This window comes from Trachypithecus francoisi, unplaced genomic scaffold (genome assembly GCF_009764315.1).
Source record: "Trachypithecus francoisi isolate TF-2019V2 unplaced genomic scaffold, Tfra_2.0 Lachesis_group13, whole genome shotgun sequence".
Taxonomy (NCBI): Eukaryota; Metazoa; Chordata; class Mammalia; order Primates; family Cercopithecidae; genus Trachypithecus; species Trachypithecus francoisi.
In genome coordinates, this window is record NW_022681458.1 from 38,080,569 (window position 1) to 38,102,214 (window position 21,646).

At 40.0% G+C, this 21,646-nt stretch overlaps 1 protein-coding gene across 1 annotated transcript in view; it reads right to left on the reverse strand.

Moving 5' to 3' along the window:
• Window positions 1-10,776: 10,776 nt before the first annotated feature.
• Window positions 10,777-21,646, reverse strand: part of NBEAL1 (neurobeachin like 1) — a 226,958-nt gene continuing 216,088 nt past the window's right edge. Inside the window, exons 57-58 of the mRNA XM_033230659.1 lie at window positions 20,461-20,558; window positions 10,777-11,027 (exon numbers count right to left, since the gene is read on the reverse strand). Coding sequence (XP_033086550.1) covers window positions 11,000-11,027; window positions 20,461-20,558 — 126 coding nt within the window. The 3' untranslated portion in view covers window positions 10,777-10,999. The remainder of the gene's footprint in view (window positions 11,028-20,460; window positions 20,559-21,646) is intronic.

A 21,646-nucleotide genomic window follows, 5' to 3' on the forward strand; every position in this document is an offset into this window, starting at 1 on the left:
TGTTTTGTTTGTTTGTTTTTGAGACGGAGTCTCCCTCTGTAGCCCAGGCTGGAGTGCAGTGGTGCAATCTCGGCTCATTGCAACCTCTGCCTCCCAGGTTCAAGCAATTCTCCTGCCCCAGCCTCCCGAGTAGCTGGGATTACAGGCACACGCCACCATGTCCAGCTAATTTTTATATTTTTAGTAGAGACGGGTTTCACCATGTTGGCCAGGCTGGTCTTTAACTCCTGACCTCGTGATCTGCCTGCCTAGGCCTCCCCAAAATGCTGGGATTACAGGCGTGAGCCACCGCGCCCAGCCAAACGTAAGAGTTTTAAGTGCATAAAGTAGCCATATAACCATAATCTTAGGTACCAATCCTTCCGGATATCTAGAATTCTCTTTTAGCCCTAAATTGACCTACAGCCTGAGACTCTCTGAACTTTGAGGGCTGTGAAAAAGAGACAAAAATTCCAGAAATTGGGCAGGGCACCATATTTTATAGTGAGTCTCTAAAACTAGACATCTACCTCCTCTTCCTGTGTTCCTAAAAACATTTTGCCTAGATACTCCCTAAAAGCATTATATATATGCAAAAAATATATATATATATAATATGTATATACACACACACATTTATATCCTTTCACACATTTTTTGTGTTGACATCTAAAATTTTTATCTTGACTTTAAAGGATTAAATTTCTGACATAAATATTCTCGTTTTGAAATTGTTGCAGCTCTCTTTTAATTGTATGAAAAGGAATGGAAATATAATAGTGATGTGATAACTCTCAGACTTTTTTAAAAACACACAAACTTGGCCGGGTGCCGTGGCTCCACCTGTAATCCCAGCACTTTGGGAGGCCGAGGCGGGCGGATCACTTGAGATCAGAACTTCAAGATCAGCCTGGCCAACATGGTGAAACCCTACCTCTACTTAAAATACAAAAATTAGCCAGGTGTGGTGGCACGCGCCTGTAATCCCAGCTTCTCAGGAGGCTGAGGCAGGAGAATCTGTTGAACCCAGGAGGCAGAAGTTGCAGTGAGCCAAGATGGTGCCACCGCACTCCAGCCTGGACAAAAACAAACCAAAACAAAAAACCCATACACTTTTCGTGAACAACTGGAAATTTTCCATGGTTCTTTTTTCTGAACTTATTTTTATTGCACTTATCCAACAGAATTTTGTTCTAATGAAAGTATTTTTATCCTTGAAAGTAATTTTCTTCATCACCTGTCATACTTGTCTTCAACATGTACTCATGCTGAATTAAAAAATAGCTTTTGGGGCTGGGCGCAGTGGCTCACGCCTGTAATCCCAGCACTTTGGGAGGCCGAGGCAGGCAGATCACGAGGTCAGGAGATCGAGACCATCCTGGCTAACGAGGTGGAACCCTGTCTCTACTAAAAATACGAAAAAAAAAAAAAAAATTAGCCAGGCGTGGTGGCGGGCACCTGTAGTCCCATCTACTCAGGATGCCGAGGCAGGAGAATGTTGTGAACCCGGGAGACAGAGCTTGCAGTGAGCTGAGATCGCACCACTGCACTCCAGCCTGGACGACAGAGTGAGACTCCGTATCTTAAAAAAAAAAATTGTTTTTGGGCCACACACAGTGGCTCACACCTATAATCCCAGGGCTCTGGGAGGCTCAGAAGTTCACTTGAGCCCAGGAGTTCAAGGTTATAGTAAGCTATGGTTGTGCTACTGCCCTCTGTCCTGGGTGACATAGCGAGACATAGTCTCTAAAAAAAATCTAAAACACACAAAAGTTTTAAACTCTGTGGCTTTAAAAACTCCTACAAATTTATTTATTTTAATTTTGTGTGTGTGTGTGTGTGTGTGTGTGTGTGTGTGTGTGATGGAATCTCTATCTGTCATCCAGGCTGGAGTGCAGTGGAAAAATCTCGGCCTACTGCAACCCGGGTTCAAGTGATTTTCCTGCCTCAGCCTCCTGAGTAGCTGGGCCCACAAGCACGTGCCACGCCCGGCTAATTTTTGTATTTTTAGTAGAGACAGGGTTTCACCATATTGGCCAGGCTCGTCTCCTGACCTCCTGATCCACCTGCCTTGGATTATAAAAGGCAGAGCCCTCCCAAAGTGTTGGGATTACAGGCGTGAGCCACCGTGCCCGGCGTTAATTTTCTTTTTTGAGACGGAGTCTCACTTTGTGACCCAGGTTGGAGTGCAGTGGCGCAATCCCAGCTGACAACAACCTCCAAATGAATCTCTGGTTGGCTACTCCTGGATTCCTTAGGTTGGAATTGTGAACACACAATCTTCTTAGAATATAGGGTCATTCTCAGGGTATGCTTACGTTGTCATGTCTGGTGTGTCTACCATGCAACTGTGACCACTGACGTTCATTCCTGCAGACTGTGCCACCTGGGCTCCTTATGAGCTCACTTCTAATTCCACCAAGAGGCATCAGTAGGCTGAGGATGAGAAGAGAGCAGCTTTAGAAGCCTCCTGTTTTGTTCCCTTTCAACTCTGAGCCATGTTTTCTGCCAGGAGCTATATCCCACTATATATATAGCTTTTGATGTAGAACATCCTCCTATGATCCTCCAACCCTCTCTGAGCAACAACAATATTTTCTCTCTTTGCCCCTTCAGACCTAGGAGTGACAATGGTTTCCCCTGCTGCTAGTGTCTGGATACTTCAGCATCCTTTATTGGTTCCCTTAATCCTCCCCACACTTCTGTATATAGTTTCTTCCTTAAAGTCTTTCGAACCATTGGAGTGAAATACTGTTTACTGTCAGACCTGACTCTAGTTGGCACAAGGGGTGGCTCCCAGAAACAGTTCAAACAGTTCCCAAGTATTCTAGGACCGGTTTAAACACATATTTGACAACCTCATGATGAGATTCATTATTGATAGTGATAATGTGTAGCATGCAGTGACAACAAGGTTATTCAAATTATTGCCAGTGGTGACATGGGATGGAATGTCAGTAGGGAAGAAATTTTACATGGTCAAGTGATTGTTGATAGCAACAATGGGTATTGCAAAAGATTGTGGAATAGGCCAGACACAGTGGCTCATGCCTGTAATCCCAGCAATTTGGGAAGCCAGGGCAGGTTGATCACTTGAGGCCAGGAGTTCAAGAGCAGCCTGGCCAACATGGCAGAAACCCTGTCTCTACTAACAATACAAAAATTAGCTGGACATGGTGGCACATGCCTGTAATCCCAGGTTCTTAGGAGACTAAGGCAGGAGAATCACCTGAACCCAGGAGGCAGAGGTTGCAGTGAGCTGAGATGGCACCACTGCAATCCAACCTGGGCGACAGAGTGAGACTCTGTCTAAAAGAAGAAGAAGAGGAAGGAAAAAAAAAAAAAGATGGTGGGATAGATGACTATTTCTGACTGCATTATAGAGCTTATGAAAAGAAAAAAAACAAGTTTAAGGCCTTGACCTTCCAACATAAGATGGTATAGGTGAAGGACCAGAAGGCTTCCATTCTTCTCAAAAGAATATTTTGTGGCCAGGCATAGTGGCTCACGACTGTAATCCCAACATTTTGGGAGGCTGAGGTGGGCGGATCACCTGAGGTCAGGAGTTCGAGACCAACCTGGCGAACATGGTGAAACCCCGTCTCTACTAAAAATACAAAAATTAGCCAGTAACCCCAGCTACTGGGGAGGCCAAGGGAGGGAGAATTGCTTGAATCAAGGAGGCGGAGGTTGCAGTGAGCTGAGATCGCACCACTGTACTCTAGCCTGTGAAAGAGAGTGAGATTCCATCTCAAAAAACAAACAAACAAAAAAATTGTGCAGCTGCGGGGCAGATATGGCTGAGTCACAGGCCCTAAAATCTAACTGTGCAGGTTGTAGAGTTACAATGCCAGCTAAAAGCAGAATCTTGCCAAGTCTTTTATTCTAAATTACGGCACTGTTTGAGAAGGAATAGGACTCTGAGATCAGTACATTTGGTCAGAGGAAGACAAAGCTGAAACCCCAAGTCCCACTGAACCTTCCTTGCCGATGGGAGTGGGCCTGTCTCCCCTGCCTGAGGAAGCTAACTTCCTTCACTTGAAAGTCTTTCAGAAACTTCTTTTGGGTCAGTTATATAACAAGGTGGTGGCCTTTATCCTAAGGAAGAATTCCCATTTCTCCTCATTATTTCTAGGCGATAAAGACTGATAATAGACTGGGCACGGTGGCTCACGCCTGTAATCCCAGCACTTTGGGAGTCCAAGGTGGGTGGATCACGAGGTCAGGAGATGGAGACCATCCTGGCAAACACAGTGAAACCCCGTCTCCACTAAAAATACGAAAAATTAGCCGGGCATGGTGGCGGGTGCCTGTAGTCCCAGCTACTTGGGAGGCTGAGGCAGGAGAATGGCGTGAATCCAGGAGGCAGAGCTTGCAGTGAGCCGACATTGCGCCACTGCACTCCAGCCTGGGCGATAGAGCGAGATTCTGTCTCAAAAAAAAAAAAAAAAAAAGACTGATAATAATAAACTAATAAAATAATAAAGGTAATAATGGACTGTCTGGGGTAAAGACAGTTAAACCTGTCATAGCCCAGGGAGACAATTACCAGTTCAGTTCCTAGAGAACAGAGGCACTGCAACAGAAAGGGGACAGGTGATGGTACAGCAGGGTGGGTAATTTGTCACTCACAGTTTACTATTGCCAGACCATAGTGACCATAAAAAGCAGAACACATTTAGTTGGTTCTATTGTTGTTTTAAAATACTCTACTCATAATGCCTGGACCTGGAGCAGAACACTGGCTTATACATCAAAGGAGCAATGAGACCTTGCTAATTTGTATTAGAGGGATGCTGAGAAGTATGTGTGGAAATGGGTATTTGTTTAAGGAAAAGAAAACATAAAGGATGGTAAGGGCCAAATTTATTTATATGGTTTCATTCACTCAGAATTTGGGAAGTCAATGTGTTAACTTGACATATTACTCCATTTTCATGCTGCTGATAAAGACATACCCGAGACTGGGCAATCTGCAAAAGAAAGAGGTTTAATGGACTCACAGTTCCATGTGGCGGGGGAGGCCTCACAATCATTGTGGAAGGTGAAAAGCATGTCTCACATGGTGGCAGACAAGAGAACTTGTGCAGGGAAACTCCCCTTTATAAACCATCTGATCTTATGAAACTCATTCACTATCACAAGAATAGCATAGGAAAGAGCTGCCCCCCCATGATTCAGTTACCTCCCACTGGGTCCCTCCTACAACATATGGGAATTGTGGGAGCTACAATTCAAGATGAGATGTGGGTGGGGAAACAGCCAAACCATATCATCACACCCCGACCCCTCTCAAATCTCCTGTCCTCCCATTTCAAAACCAATCATGCCTTCCCAACAGTCCCCCAAAGTCTTAACTCATTTCAGCATTAACCCAAAAGTCCACAGTCCAAAGTCTCATCTGAGACAAGGCAAGTCCCTTCTGCCTATGAGCCTGTAAAATCAAAAGCAAGTTAGTTACTTATTAGATACAATGGGGTTGCAGGCATTCGATAAATACACCCATTCCAAATGGGAGAAATTGGCCAAAACAAAGGTGCTAATGGCTCCATGCAAGTCCAAAATCCAGCGAGGCAGTCAAATCTTAAAGCTCCAAAATGATCTTTGACTCCATGTCTCACATCCAGGTCATGCTGATACAAGAGGTGGATTCTCATGGTCTCGGGCAGCCCTGCCCCTGTGGCTTTGCAGGGTACAGCCTCCCTCCTGGCTGCTTTCACTGGCTGGCATTGAGTGTCTGCGACTTTTCCCAGTGTGCAGTGCAAGCTGTCAATGCAACTACCATTCTGGGTTCTGGAAGACAGTGGCCCTCTTCTCAGCTCTACTAGGCAACGCCCCAGTGGGGACTCTATGTGGAGGGTGCCCACCTCACATTTCCCTTCTGCACTGCACTAGCAGAGGGTCTCCATGAGCACACTACCCCTGCAGCAAACTTCTGCCTGGACATTTAGGCATTTCCATACATCCCCTGAAATCTAAGCAGAGGCTCCCAAACCTCAGTTATTGACTTCTGTGCACCCGCAGGGTCAACACCAGATGGAAGCTGCCAAGGCTTGGGGCTTGCACCCTCTGAAGCCATAGCCTGAGCAGCACCTTGGCACCTTGGCCCCTTTTAGTCACAGCTGGAGCAGGTAGGACTCAGGGCACCAAGTCCCTAGACTACACACAGCAGAGGGACCCTGGACCCAGCCCAGGAAACCATTTTTTTCTTCCTCGGCTTCCAGGCCTGTGATGGAAGAGGCTGCCGCAAAGGTGGAGACATTTTCCCCATTGACTTGGAGATTAACATTCGGCTCCTCATTACTTATGCAAATTCCTGCAGCCCGCTTGAATTTCTCCTCAAATAATGGGGTTTTCTTTTCTATCACATTGTCAGGCTGCAAATTTTCTGAACTTTTATGCTGTTTTCCTTTTAAAGTTGAATGTCTTTAACAGCACCCAAGTCACCTCTTGAATGCTTTGCTGCTTAGAAATTTCTTCCACCAGATACCCTCAATCATCTCTCTCAAGTTCAAAGTTTCACATATTTCTAGGGCAGGGGCAAATGCCACCAGTCTCTTTGCTAAAACATAAAAAGAGTCACCTTTGCTCCAGTTCCCAACAAGTTTCTCGTCTCCATCTAAGACCACCTCAGCCTGAATTTCATTGTCCATGTGATTATCAAAGCCATTCAGCAAGTCTCTAGGGAGTTCCAAATTTTCCCACGTTTTCCTTTCTTCTTCTGAGCTCTCCAAACTGTTTCAGCCTCTGCCTGTTACCCGTTTCCAAAGTCGCTTCCACATTTTTGAGTATCTTTTCAGCAGCACCCTGCTCTGCTGATACCAATTTACTGTATTAGTCTGTTTTCACGCTTTGAGAAAGACATACCTGAGACTGGGCAATTTACAAAAGAAAGAGTTTTAATGGACTCACGGTTCCACATAGCTGAGGAGGCCTACAGTCATGGTGGAAGGTGAAAGGCATGTCTCACATGGCAGCAGACAAGAGAACTTGTGCAGGGAAACTCCTCTTTATAAAACCATCAGATCTTGTTAAGACTCATCCACTATCATGAGAATAGCATGGGAAAGACCTGCCCCTCATGATTTAACTACCTCCCACTGGGTCCCTCCCACAACATGTGGGAATTGTGGGAGTTACAATTCAAGATGAGATTTGGGTGGGGACACAGCCAAATCGTATCAGTTGAGCACTTGAGATTGAATCTGAATATGTTTGTTTGGTTAACTGTAGTCTGGATTCAATGTTGGCCTATAGTCATTCAAGTTGGGATGCCAGAAATTTCCTGGCTGGAGTGCAGTGGCGCAATCATAGCTCACTGCAGCCTTGACCTCCTGGGCTCAAGTGATCTCCCTGCCTCAGCCTCCTGAGTAGCTAGGACTACAGGCATGTGCCACCACCCTGGCTATTTTTTTTTGTTTGTTTTGTTTTGTTTTGTTGGTAGAGACAGGGTCTCGCTATGTTGCCCATGCTGGTTTCAAACTCTTGGCCTCAAGTAATCCTTCTGTTTCAACCTCCCAAAGTGCTGGGATTATAGGCATGAGTAAGCATGCTCGGCCCCACCTATTTGGTAAATAAAATTTTGTGGAAGACAGCTATGCTCATTTATGTTCTATATATGACTGCAACAGCAGAATTGAATAATTGCTACAGAGTTATGTGTAAAATATTTATTGCCTGTCCCTTTATAGAAAAATTGTGTGGACTCCTGCTATACTTACAAAGGTTTAGGGAGATGGAAATATTGGTGTGGATTTGCTTGACCTGTCAAAATATTCGACAGTCACCTATGAAGTTAACAATTAGTTAAGTAAATGATATTCTATCCTCCTGCCCCAAATATATCTTTGTAGAACAGGAAAGATTTATTTTCTTACCCATCACTAGTTTCATGGCTGAGCCCCCTACAACAAAGGACAGGTTACCAAGAAAAAGTGTACAAATTGGCCAGGCATGGTGGCTCACGCCTGTAATCCCAGCACTTTGGGAGGCTGAGGCGGGCGGATCATGAAGTCAGGAGATTGAGACCATCCTGGCTAGCACGGTGAAAACCCATCTCTACTAAACCTATCTCTACTAAAAATACAAAAAATCAGCCAGGCGTGGTGGTGGATGCCTGTAGTCCCAGCTACTCGGGAGGCTGAGGCAGGAGAATGATGTGAACCCAGGAGGTGGAGTTTGCAGTGAGAGCTGAGATTGTGCCACTGCACTCCAGCCTGGGCTACAGAGCGAGAGTCCGTCTCAAAAAAAAAAAAAAAAAAAAAAGTGTGCAAATTGATTTAAGTTTTACGGTCAGGTGCGGTGGCTCTCGCCTATAATCCTAGTACTTTGGGAGGCCAAGGTGGGTGGATCACTTGAGGTCAGGAGTTCAGGACCAGCCTGACCAACATGGTGAAACCTCGTCTCTATTAAAAATACAAAAAAATTAACTGGGCATGGTGGTACATGCCTGTAATTCCAGTTACTCAGGAGACTGAAGCGGGAGAATCACTTGAATCCAGGAGGCAGAGGTTGCAGTGAGCCGAGATTGGGCCATTGCACTCCAGCCTGGGCGACAGAGTGAGACTCTGTCTCAGAAAGAAAAAAAAAGGAGATAGTGGTACAATTATAGCTCATTGCAGCCTTAAACTCCTGGGCTCAAGTGATCCTCCTGCCTTGGCCTCCCGAAATGCTGGTATTACAGGTATAAGCCACCATGTCCAGCCTTAATTTTAAAATGTCAATCTAATTTTAAATTAATTAGGTAAGCTATATTTGGTTATTGTGTTCGGCCGGGTTCTCCAGACAAACGGAACCAATAGAATTGGCTTATAAGATTAGAGAGGCTGAGAAGTACTATGATATGCCATCTGTAGGCTGCAAAACCAGGAAGGTCGATGGTGTGGTGTAGTTCAATCTGAATCTGAAGGCCCAAGAAACTGAAGCTCTAACGTACATCTCAGGGTGGAAGATGGGATGTCCCAGCTCTAGAAGACAGAGGGAATTTGCCCTTCATCTTTTTATCCTGGCCATTAACAGATTGGATGATGCCTGCCCACACTGGTAAGGGCACATCTTCTTTACTCAATCTGATTCAGATGCTAATCTCCTCTGGAAATACCCTCACAGACATATCCAGATATGTTTTACCACCTATCTGGGCATCCCTTGGCCCAATCATTTGACACATCACATTAACCATCACTGTAATAATGCATTATCCTTCTTACACATTGCTAGCATTGACCTGCTAATATTCCCTTAGGGATTTTTGTATCTTTGTCCATGAGATAATAGCTTAGTTTTAGTTTTTTTTTGTGTGTGTGGGGGGGGGGGGCGGGGGTGAGGGTGAGGGGTGGGATTATATATCTTCCAATCTTTATCTTTCTCAACATAGTGAGATGGAGTCTTGTTCTGTCACCCAGGCTGAAGTACAGTGGCATATCAGCTCACTGCAAACTCCGCTTCCTGGGTTCAAGTGATTCTTGTGCCTCAGCCTCCTGAGTAGCTGGGATTACAGGTGTGTGCCACCATGCCTGGCTAATTTTCGTATTTTCAGTAGCGATGGGGTTTCGCCATGTTGGCTAAGCTGGTCCTGAACTCTTGACCTCAAGTGATCCACATGCTTCAGCCTCCCAAAGTGCTGGTATCACAGGTGTGAGCCGCCGTGCCCAGCCCCAATTTTTTTGTGTACGATCTTAAATCCTAAATGTCTCCCACTCTTTTCCCCTTTCACTTCACTATCCAGTCTCCAAAGAGACAATGCCTTTCTGAGACTGCCACATTGAATCCTGCACACTAAATTCATTTTTAATATACGGTACTCTGATCCACTCACATTATTTCACTTTTCATTACTTTTTCACTTAGGGTGGACTTTCTCTTTCTGGGAGTCTCTTTTTTAAAAAATCTATGTTAGGCCCTCCATTTCCCTACTCTCTGCTTTCTTGGACCCACCTTCCTTTCTGCAGAGGTTTACTGTTGAAACTTGAGATGGCTCTGCTGGAATTTGGCTTTTTTGCATTTTTAATTTGAAGTCTGTACTGTTTGTCTTCTAGATATCTCGAAGGCATAGGGTTGTGAAGCTGTATTTGTTCTTGTTCATCTGTATGGTTTTTTTAGAGGACATGTGGAAAGATTTGAAGTTAGGTAACTGTCCTTATCTTAGGCTCCCTGTAAGTACAGGTTCATCCATTTGGATCTGTTTTTATTTTGTTTTTGTTTTTTCCATTCATCCCTTAATTTTCCAACTCCCAAAATTGTATCATCTTCTCTCCTGTTTTCTTTGTCCTTATAGGTTTATGCCTTTAAAAAAATCCCTTCATTGGCCAGGCGTGGTGGCTTATTCCTGTAATCCCAGCATTTTGGGAGGCTGAAGTGGGCGGATCACTTGAGGTCAGGAGTTCAAGACCAGCCTGGCCAACATAGTGAAACCCTGTCTCTGCTAAAACAAACAAACAAACAAACAAACAAAAAACAAAAAGTCTGTCCTGCATACACATGGGTTTCACAACCCATGAATACTGTATTTTCTTTTATACTTTTGGGACAGGGTCTTGCTCTGTCATTTAGGCTGAGTGCAGTGGTGTGATCACAAAGCTGGACTTCCCAGGCTTAAGCCTCTCAAATAGCTGGGACTACAGCTGTGCACCACTGTGCCTGGCTAATTTTTGACTTTTTTTTTTTTGTAGAGAAAGGGTCTATGTTTCCCAGGCCAAATACTGTATTTTAGATCTGTGTTTGGTTGAAAAAAAAAAACTGTACAGTTCAAACCCAAGCTGTTCTATATGGTAAGACAATATAAGCTCCAGTATCATTGTGTGAAGCAAACAGATTTATTTGATGCTTGGAATGGTGTTATGAACTTGTTTTACAAAAACAAAAGCAAGATAGTCTTAATGAAGCGTGTAACTAACTTGGCTTTGTCCAGTGACTAAGAAATCTTACCAGATGAATTCATGTAGGAAGTTTCCAATTCTAATGAAGCGTCTTCAATAAAGTGTAGTACAGTTGAATGGATGGTGCTAGTAAAGGTTAATGTTCATCTCTGTTCTTTTGTTATTCTGGATCTAGAGACAAAAGTACAAACAAGAACCTGGAACAGAGATTGGCTTCTGTCTTATTATGGATTAGATTCTATTAATCTTGACAATACCAGAAGGATTAGGTCAACATTTAGACTGTCAAAGTTGACTGGATAAAAGGTTTATTTTATTTTATTTTTAGAGACAGAGTCTTGTTCTGTTGCTCACACTGGAGTACAGTGGTGTGATCATAGTTCACTGCAGCCTCAAAGTCCTGACCTCAAGTGATCCTCCTGCCTTGGCCTCCCAAAGTGCTAGGATTATAGGCATGAGCTACCACAACTGGCCCTAAAGATTATAATTATGAAATAATGTAAGTTAAAAAAATTCAACCTAATATACTATTTGGTTAACTACAAATGGAGATTTACGGCATATAATTATTTGCTAAGGGAAAAACTAAAACAATGTTTTTTTGTTTTGAGACAGGGTATTTCTCTGTCACTCAGTTTGGAGTGCAGTGGTGTGATCTTGCCTCAGTGTAGCCTCCACCTACTGGGCTCAAGCTAGAACTACAGGTGCACACCACCATGCCTGGTTAATTTTTAAATTTTTTGTAGAGACAGGGTCTCCTTATATTGCCCAGACTGGTCTTGAACTCCTGGGCTTCTGCCATTCTTCAGCCTTGGTCTCTCAAAGTGCTATGAGCCACTGTGCTTGGTCTCTCATAGACATGAGCCACTGTGCCTAGCCTGTAACAGTGTTTTTGAGGTAGCTCTAAAGTGAAAGGCTAAATACCTATTGTTACATATGACAAAAAATAGTCAATTGACATTTAACTTGTGCACATAGGACTACAGAAGAAATTCTGCTCATATGAGAAAGAAACAGTGATCAATTTTCTAATTAACAGATACTGCATTCAATCTTTTGTCTACCCACATAACTTAGCCAACGATAAGTTCTAATCAGACTGTATGAATTGAGAATTACAAATCAACTGAAGAAAGTAACATCACTTTTTTTTATTTGATTCAAACCCATTTTCATATACAAAGCTAACTTATTATGTACAAAATAAGCGGACATTCTTAAAAAGTGTCAGAATACAAATTTCCAAGGGCCTAAAATAAGTGCAAAATTTTCCATTATCTTTACTCATGCTATACAGAAACAAATCAAATATTAGCTCATATACATACAACAAATTTTTAAAAAATAGCACTTAATGTAATAAAACAAAACATACATCTTATATATTTAATTTTAAAAGGATGAGGAAGGAAAGAATGTATTGCACCAAACTAACAGTAACTTAACTACAATGAGAATAATAATCAAAATTATTTATACATCTTTATTAAAAATTGCTCAACTTTAAAACATTTTTGGGGGGCATACAAATATCCACGAGTCACAGTTTGCACAGTCAATAATTAGATATAAATAAGGCATAATATTTTCTTTTTCATGGTCAATTCCAGTAGAATAAGTGAGAAGGAACATTTTAAGATAAATACACAACTTTCTGAATTCCTTCAATATTTAAGTAGCAGCACAATTTCCAAGTACTTTTAAAAAACAAGTCATTCTGAATTTTTAGTTATTCCGCTCTGAATTGACTACGTGCGTATACATGCATTCAAGTCCCTGTCACTCTCTGTAACACTGAAGTGCTATTGGAGTCTCAGAAAAACTGACAAAAGAGATGAATTAAATATGTTTCATATTTTTATGCCTCAGTAGATTCACTTTTATAGCAATGAATCTGAAAGAAAATGGCTGTCTAGCCAGATATGATTACTTTTTGCTAATTTTTTTGCTCCAAATCTATAAAAGCAAACAATTGGTAGAATGAAAGCCATACCTGTTAAGAGTTTCTAAATGGAACCAACCAGCCACAAAGTTTCCTAAGACGTTTTCTTATGTAAAGCTAATTATAAAATAAACAGCCACAAAAAAAGTTTGGTGATGTTGTTCATCAATCACAGTCTTTGAGAGTAGTAAAAAGCAGAATGGGAAAAAACAGTTCAAAATATAAAAGATCTTTAATAGTAAGATCTACTATAACATGCCATAATTTTGGAAGAAAAATAGAAACTATCATAATTAAATCAATAACAAGTCATCTAAGAAAATCAAAATTCCAAAATTCTGAAGGAACTATTCTTTCCAAAGGAAAAAATAAAGATTATTCTCTTTAATCCCTATATAAAAAAGAGGCTGACAGTTTTTCAATCAAGTCTGACTACTTATATCATCCTACCAGAACCACTTCTTAAAGTGTTTAGTGATTAATATAACTTTAACATTCTGAAGAGCAAAACAATTATGTCTAATACAGACAAGTATCTTTTTCCTTCAAAATAAAGAGAAGCATTTATGAATTTGTAGGTTCAGCCCACTAAATTGTAAAACACATATGCTTAGTGTCAGAATGTTACCAAAAGAAGACAATCCAAAATAGCATTTTAATGTTGACTAGTACATTGATTACCAGAGAATTGCTAGTTTTAATACATCTTAAGTTGAAATACATTATTACCAAAATAAAAATTTTAAAGGTCCAATTGGAATAAGATTTTTTTTAAAAAGTAAATAATAAATTTAATTGATAAATTTTTAAAAATCCCACCTAAACCCTAATTTTTCTTCATCTTACATTACAATGTTATATTGTAACAGCATTACAAGCAGCTAATAACTCTGTACACTGAAAAATAATTATAAATTAATTTAAATAATGAGACAGCCATTATATAGGTGGAAACACACATACACACAGACACACACACACCCCTCCACTAACAGTCAAGTTTGAAAAACGAATGGGTAATTTTTTAAATGACAAAATTGTGTTATTACTATTATTGTTATATTTGCAAACTATGTTTCCAAGGAAACATGAAAACCGTACCATGAAAAACAAATACTGAATTAGTAGCTTTCTATTTATTCTTTTCCTTCTGAATTTTCAGTTCATAAGATTATGGGCATTAAGACAAAGATAAATATTGTTATTGTTGAATGTGTCCTTTTACTTATCACTAAAGCCACTGGCTTTACACGTCCAAATCCTGCAATGTGTTTAAAAATCCCTCACGTGTGACAAATGTCAATGAGATAACCACCAAAGGAAGGAGATGTGTCTGATGAATTACTATAATCAAAGAAGAATCTGATAATACAGACACTATTAAATGAGTTTTTTTTTTTTTTTTTTAAATTGAGACAGTTTCGCTTTGTTGCCAAGGCGCCATCTCGGCTCACTGCAAGCTCCACCTCCCGGGTTCACGCCATTCTCCTGCCTTAGCCTCCCGAGTAGCTGGGACTACAGGCGCCCGCCACTGTGCCTGGCTAGTCTTTTTGTATTTTTAGTAGAGATGGGGTTTCACTGTGTTAGCCAAGATGACCTCCTGACCTTGTGATCCGCCCGCCTCGGCCTCCCAAAGTGCTGGGATTACAGGCATGAGCCATGGCGCCCGGCCTTAAATGAGATTCTTATACAGAAGAAAATCAAGTAACTCCTATACTCTAGGTTGGCCTTACATTTCTTAACACAGAAAACAGAATTATTTCCTATTTGGAATTAAACATCTGTTAATGCTTTATTCTCTGTTATACCTATAAAAAATTAAAGATTATTTCTATACAGAAGCTGTACCTGCAAAAGTCATTGGAAGTAGTAATTTATCCAATGCTTTTAATTTGGAAAATTCTATTGATTACAAGCTTGAAGGCTATAAGAGGTCTACTTTTATGTTTTAAATTTAGCATGTTAGTCATGTTTTTTATTCTTCAAAATGTTGCCTAATTCAAGTTTGCAAAACATTCACTGAAAGTCACCAGGAACTAATATTAAAAACAGATGTACTTTTCTGGAGGCAAATATTAGTTATAATTTTCAAATGTGAACAGTCTAAAGAGAGTTCATGATAAAAATAATTCAATTGAAAGGAAATTTGGTTGTTTTTGTGGCAGGCAAAACAAAGATAATAAAGACATTCCAAGCAAATTTTAGACAAAATGTCTCTCAGGATAATGATTAAGCCAATTTTCAAATAAGTCTGAATATTGGATCTGGTTTATAAAGATAAATGGACAAATTTCTATACAGGAAAAAATTTTAAGATATAACATAATAATCCTGAGACATAATTTTTTAATACCAAGAATATCAAGTAAAGAGATTCAGGAAGTCCAAAGCAGTGCCTAGATATCTGTATATTTATAAACTCCATAGAGAAGTCTGATCTGCAATATCCACTAAGAACCACTGGCCTAGAAAATGCTGGACTTAAATTAAAAAAAAAATTTTTTTTTGGAGACAGGGTCTTACTCTGTCACCTAGGCTGAAGTGCAGTGGTGCAATCACAGCTTACTGCAGCCTTGATCTCTAGGCTCAAGCAATCCCCTCGCCTCAGCCTCCTGAGTAGCTAGGACTAAAGGTGCTTGCCACCACGCATGGCTAATTTTTTAATGTCTTGTAGAGGTGGGGGCCCACTATGTTGCCCAGGCTGGTCTTGCTCTAGGCTCAAGTGATCCTCCTGCCTCAGCCTCCCAAAGTGCTGGGATTATAGGAGTGAGCTACCATGCTTGGCCTAGATTTAAATTAAAGAAGGCAGGCTGTGGTCCACATTTTAAATCATATTAAAATGATGACTGATAACACTATATTGTTGCCTAATGTCATCAAGAAAAATACCACACGACTCTGATAAACACAGGAAAACTCTACATAGCAATGCTCTGGATGGAGTCAAGTTTAAAACAAATAATACGTTGAGTATATACAATATATGAATTCAGCAAAAAGTATTGAGAATGGATTTTGTCAAGAGTGATGAAAATGTTTAAGATTGCTCACTTATTGGGCAGTTTCAGCTGATGAGAGGAACAATGCATAGGATAAGCCATGAGTATGGCTGATGATGCAAACAAACAAACAAAAAGGAAACAAACAAACATGTTTCATTTCTTATATCCCAGTCAAAAACTGTATCCTAAAGATAAATTCAAGAACCTGTTTCTAGAAGACAGGCTTAAATATGTATATTTGAAAAGACCAATTTTTACACACATATGCTCCCAACAGACATCCATATTACATATATTATTTAAGATTATAATATTTATATTTAATATAGTCCTAGGACTTGCATCTTTTCAGTGGAAAGGTGGTAAAGATAATGCTACTCATTTTTTTTTTTTTTTTTTTTTTTTTTTTTTTTTGAGACGGAGTCTCGCTCTGTTGCCCAGGCTGGAGTGCAGTGGCCGGATCTCAGCTCACTGCAAGCTCCGCCTCCCGGGTTTACGCCATTCTCCTGCCTCAGCCTCCCGAGTAGCTGGGACTACAGGCGCCCGCCACCTCGCCCGGCTAGTTTTTTGTATTTTTTTTAGTAGAGACGGGGTTTCACCATGTTAGCCAGGATGGTCTCGATCTCCTGACCTCGTGATCCGCCCGTCTCGGCCTCCCAAAGTGCTGGGATTACAGGCTTGAGCCACCGCGCCCGGCCAATGCTACTCATTTTATAAATATATAAAAGGAGCTAACTTCCTTAAGTTCAATTACAAGATTTCCTCAGTGATCTCTTTAGTAGTAACAATATAAAATATACATAAAGGCAAAGGTCATATCTCTATCATCATTAAATAAAAATCTGGTATCCAAGTTAACAGTTTCCTCTGACCACTCCTTTTCACACAAAATATAAAATGTCTCAGGTTAAGATTCAACCTTCAAACCTGAATTCTAATTCTGAGAGAATTTTTCTCTTATTCTTTTCAGAAGCATAAACTTGATTTTCAATACAAGTACTCTGAAGGATAATTTTAATATGCCCTAAATAGAGAAAAAAAAGGAAACCTTATTGGTGTTTCTTGCTAATGACAGAATGAACACTTGGTATTTTTTCTTCTACAAAAGGATGCACTGCACTGTGACCCAAAAAAAGTTAACATATTTTAATTTTGTTATTAACTTCTTAATAACAGACATGAGCTTCACAGGCTAAAAAGAAAGACTAAACCAACTGGCCAATCTTTATGTTTATACAGTTTCCTGATTTGTATGCCCTGATCTATTTTTTCCTTCTCTCTTTCAATTTTATCTGAGTAATGCCAGAATACTGATTGAAAACAGTTGTAAAAAATTTTTTATAAAGCTTCTTTATTCTCTAACCGTGCACAGCTATTACATGTTTTAATACTTGATCTCACTTTCCAAAAGTAAAATAATTATCTTGATATAAATCTCTCCCTATCACCAAGATGCTGAGATTTTTATTTTCGTCATCACCAGTATCAAGAAACAAAAGCATATAAAAAGTTCTGCAAAGGTAACAGTTTTTTTTTTTTTGAGACGGAGGCTCGCCCTGTTGCCCAGGCTGGAGTGCAGTGGCACGATCTTGGCTCACTGCAACCTCTGCCTCCCGGGTTCAAGCGATTCTCCTGCCTCAGCCTCCTGAGTAGCTGGGACTACAGGCGCCCACCACCACGCCTAGCTAATTTTTGTATTTTTAGTAGAGATGGGGTTTTACCAGGTCGGCCAGGCTGGTCTTGAACTCCTGACCTTGTGATCCTCCCATCTCGACCTCCCAAAGTGCTGGGATTATAGGCATGAGCCACTACAACTGGCCAGATAATGACTTTGTAAGAGCCAACTTGAGATACTATATTCACCAATTGAAATGTCCACCTGTTATTTCATTCTAATGATACTGTTCATTTCTTCCATTATATAATATATAACTAATTTCTATGGGTAACATCTAAATATACCAGAATCCTCAAAAGTACTTCTTTCCAATTATTTTATCTAGTGAGTTTTAATTCAGTAGGCTATACTCTTTAAATGAGTAATATATTATTCAGCTAATAGTTGTTTGCTTATTTTGATAGATAAAATTTAAGTTCCATTCTCTAGACTGTTGCTAGTATTCTCAAATATTTTTCTCTAAATTCCACATTTTTTTTCCTTTTCTTTGGGACAAAGTCTTACTCTGCTGCCCAAGCTGGAGTGCAGTGGTACAATCTCAGGTCACTGCAACTTCCACCTCCTGGGTTCAAGTGATTCTCCTGCGCTGCTCAGCCTTTCGAGTAGCTGGGACTACAGGCACGTGCCACCATGCCTGCCTAATTTTTATATTTTTAGTAGAGACGGGGTTTCACTATGTTGGCCAGGCTGGTCTTAAACTCCTGATCTTGTGATTCACCTGACTCAGCCTCCCAAAGTGCTGGGATTACAGGCATGAGCCACCACACCTGGCCCACATTTCTGGTTTTTACTTTTTGGAAAAAGCAATATAAAAAATAATTCCACTACCTTGTACATCTAGTATTAGTCCAGGTAGGATATCTATTTTATTGTGAACAAAACTTATTTGTACTATAAAGTAAAAACTGCTTATTTCTTCCATCTAAAAAGCAGCATAGTAAAACATCATAAACTTAGGCATTTTTTCTAATTATCTAAGTTTTAGAAAACTCATAAGCATCCAAAATAATTTTCAAATTCAGTATTAAGTAACCTTAAAAATAAAGAAGGCATTTTTACATAAAAATCAAGGATAAATAACAAAATAAAACTTAGTAGGTTTTGATTTAGAAAAAGTTTCTTTAAAAATCAGTATTTTAAAAACTAAAAATCAATCATGTTAGTTCTGCCGACTTGAAATGTCCTAAAAAACTGTAAGATAAAAAAAAAGATAGCCACGGTGGTACCATGGGTGAAGCACTGGATTGAAACCTCCCATCCCCCACCCCCCAAAAATAAAACAAATGAATAGAAGCCAGTCTCATTTATGCATCATAATTATTGCTATTGAACTTATTTTGAGACTCTTTTCAATACAAATTCCTGAAGTCTTAAGAAAAGACACCTTGACATTTACATATGTTCTATTTTAAAATTGTTGTACCAGTTTATTTCAGAGTTTTTTTTTTACCTAAAACATAGGTATTTTTTCCTTAATAAAACAGAGGATTTTTACTTATTGGAAAGAAAATTCTTCTATAGCTTTTTATTAGCCCTGACTCAAATCAAATCAAATCTACTCAAAAGTTTCCCTAAACAGAATCCTTTATTTCTTAAATTTTTTTACTCACTCAAAAGATTATAAAGAAAAGGGCACTGGATACTGTGGTCAACAGGAAAGCAAAATTGCAAAGGAAAAATTTCTCTTAAAATTCAACTGAGAAGACAGTTGGATATAAGGACATCTATGATTTGTGGAACAAAAAATATTATTATTACTGGTCACAGATCCCTTTAAAGAAAGCCATGTAACCATTCCTTCCTGAAAATGCATTTAACATACAAAATCTCTGCACAGTTTCAGAGGGATTCACAAGTTCTCCCAAACACATGAAATCTCAGATTATTAACACTGGTAGTTGTAAAAGCTCTCTGACCCAACTCAAAAGATAACCTTACAAAAAATCTAAGTTTAACAATGTCTTTGAATTCCAAATTAATCAGACTTTTACTTTAAGATCTTAATAATCAAGCACAACTTAACATTTAACATTACATAATAAAATTAGCTATAATCGTAAAACATGAAATAGAAAATTTTAAATTACTATATATAAATGATTATTTTAAGTTATGCATATCTTTTCAATTCATTCATCAATCACACAGATATTCTAAGTGAAAATTCAACATATTTGGGTATTATTTGCTTGGTGAAGAAAGAGTCAAGAAATTTTGAACTTTGCAAATGTAAATTGTGTTGCAAATGCTACTTAAAAGACCCAACTGTCAAAATCACAATTAGCACTTTTGCTTAATTATATCATTAAGGAAATACATCTGTAAAATATATCTCTAGTTCCACTTTTTTCTACTCAATTTTTATTATTTAAGGACAATAATAGAATTCAGTAACTTCTCATTAGTAACATGCTAGTAGTAGTAGAATTAGCTAATGTACCAGTTTCAATATTCTTATTTTAGTCTCACCACGCAAACCTGTAACTTTTACTGAGTTTTGAAAATCCAAGTGTGCAACAGATACCTTTAAAATATTATCCCCAACCAGGAGTTCCACAAATAAATTGATATGTTTTCATTACAGTGGTCAGTAAATAGGAAAATGATTACTTAAGAATGTATTTAAAGCCATCTCTCTCAACTGTCCCATTATCTGTACTCTTTTATTAGAAAAATCTTAAATTTTATCATTTGGAATAACAAACAAATTAAACCTAATTTTCTCATTTTAGGTTTGTTTTAAAAATGGATACAATGACCTTTAAGAATGGGCCACTAAATCAAATCAAATGTATTTTCTCAAATACATCTTAGTATAGACCAAGAATTAGTTTATATACCACAGCAAATTGTGGTTATCTGTAAATGATTTTCAGGGATAAAAGCCTTGCAACATTGCAGAGAGTTGAGAGATGTGGTTAAAGCGACAAAGCAATAAATCAGGTTTCAGTAATCATAACAGAAAAATGAAGTAACAGTCACTTGGAATCTTGAGTATTATATTCAGTTTCTCCAGCTGAAATCTGGCTGAGCCGCTTGCTCGATCCCCACAATTTTCGAGAAAGCTGACCTGAACGCATCTGTGTAAAGTAATCCAAAGAAATGAAGAATAAATATTAAGAAAAAAATTAAAATGATATATAAGACACTGATTTTGCAGAGTGAAAAGAAACAAATTGTTAGCAGAATTATTAACACTTTAAAGGTTATTAACAATAGAGAAAGATGGCCAGGTGTGGTGGCTCATGCCTGTAATCCCAGCACTTTGGTAGGCAGAGGCAGGCAGATCACTTGAGGCCAGGAGTTCGAGACCAGCCTGGCCAAAATGGCAACCTCCCGTCTCTACTGAAAATATAAAAATTAGCCCAGTATGGTGCATGGTGGCACACGCCTGTAATCCCAGCCACTTCGGAGGCTGAGGCATAAGAATTGCTTGAACCTGAGAGGCAGAGGTTGCAGTGAGCCGAGATCATGCCACTGCACTCTAGCCTGGGCATCACAGGGAGACTCTGTCTCTCTCTCATACATATACATACACACATAATAATAACAATAATAATAATGGAAGACTTTTACGCTTATTTTGTCTTTGGTCTAATGTCAATGTGTACTTTTTTTTTTTTTTTTTTTTTTGAGACGGAGTCTTGCTCTGCCACCCAGGCTGGAGTACAGTGGCCGGATCTCAGCTCACTGCAAGCTCCGCCTCCCGGGTTTACGCCATTCTCCTGCCTCAGCCTCCCGAGTAGCTGGGACTACAGGCGCCCGCCTCGTCGCCCGGCTAGTTTTTTGTATTTTTAAGTAGAGACAGGGTTTCACCGTATTAGCCAGGATGGTCTCGATCTCCTGACCTCGTGATCCGCCCGTCTCGGCCTCCCAAAGTGCTGGGATTACAGGCTTGAGCCACCGCGCCCGGCCCACTTTTTTTTTTTGAGACGGAGTCTCGCTCTGCCCCCAGGCTGGAGTGCAGTGGCGCCCTCTCGGCTCACTGCAAGCTCCGCCTCCCGGTTTACGCCATTCTCCTGCCTCAGCCTCCCGAGTAGCTGGGACTACAGGCGCCCGCCTCGTCGCCCGGCTAGTTTTTTGTATTTTTAAGTAGAGACAGGGTTTCACCGTATTAGCCAGGATGGTCTCGATCTCCTGACCTCGTGATCCGCCCGTCTCGGCCTCC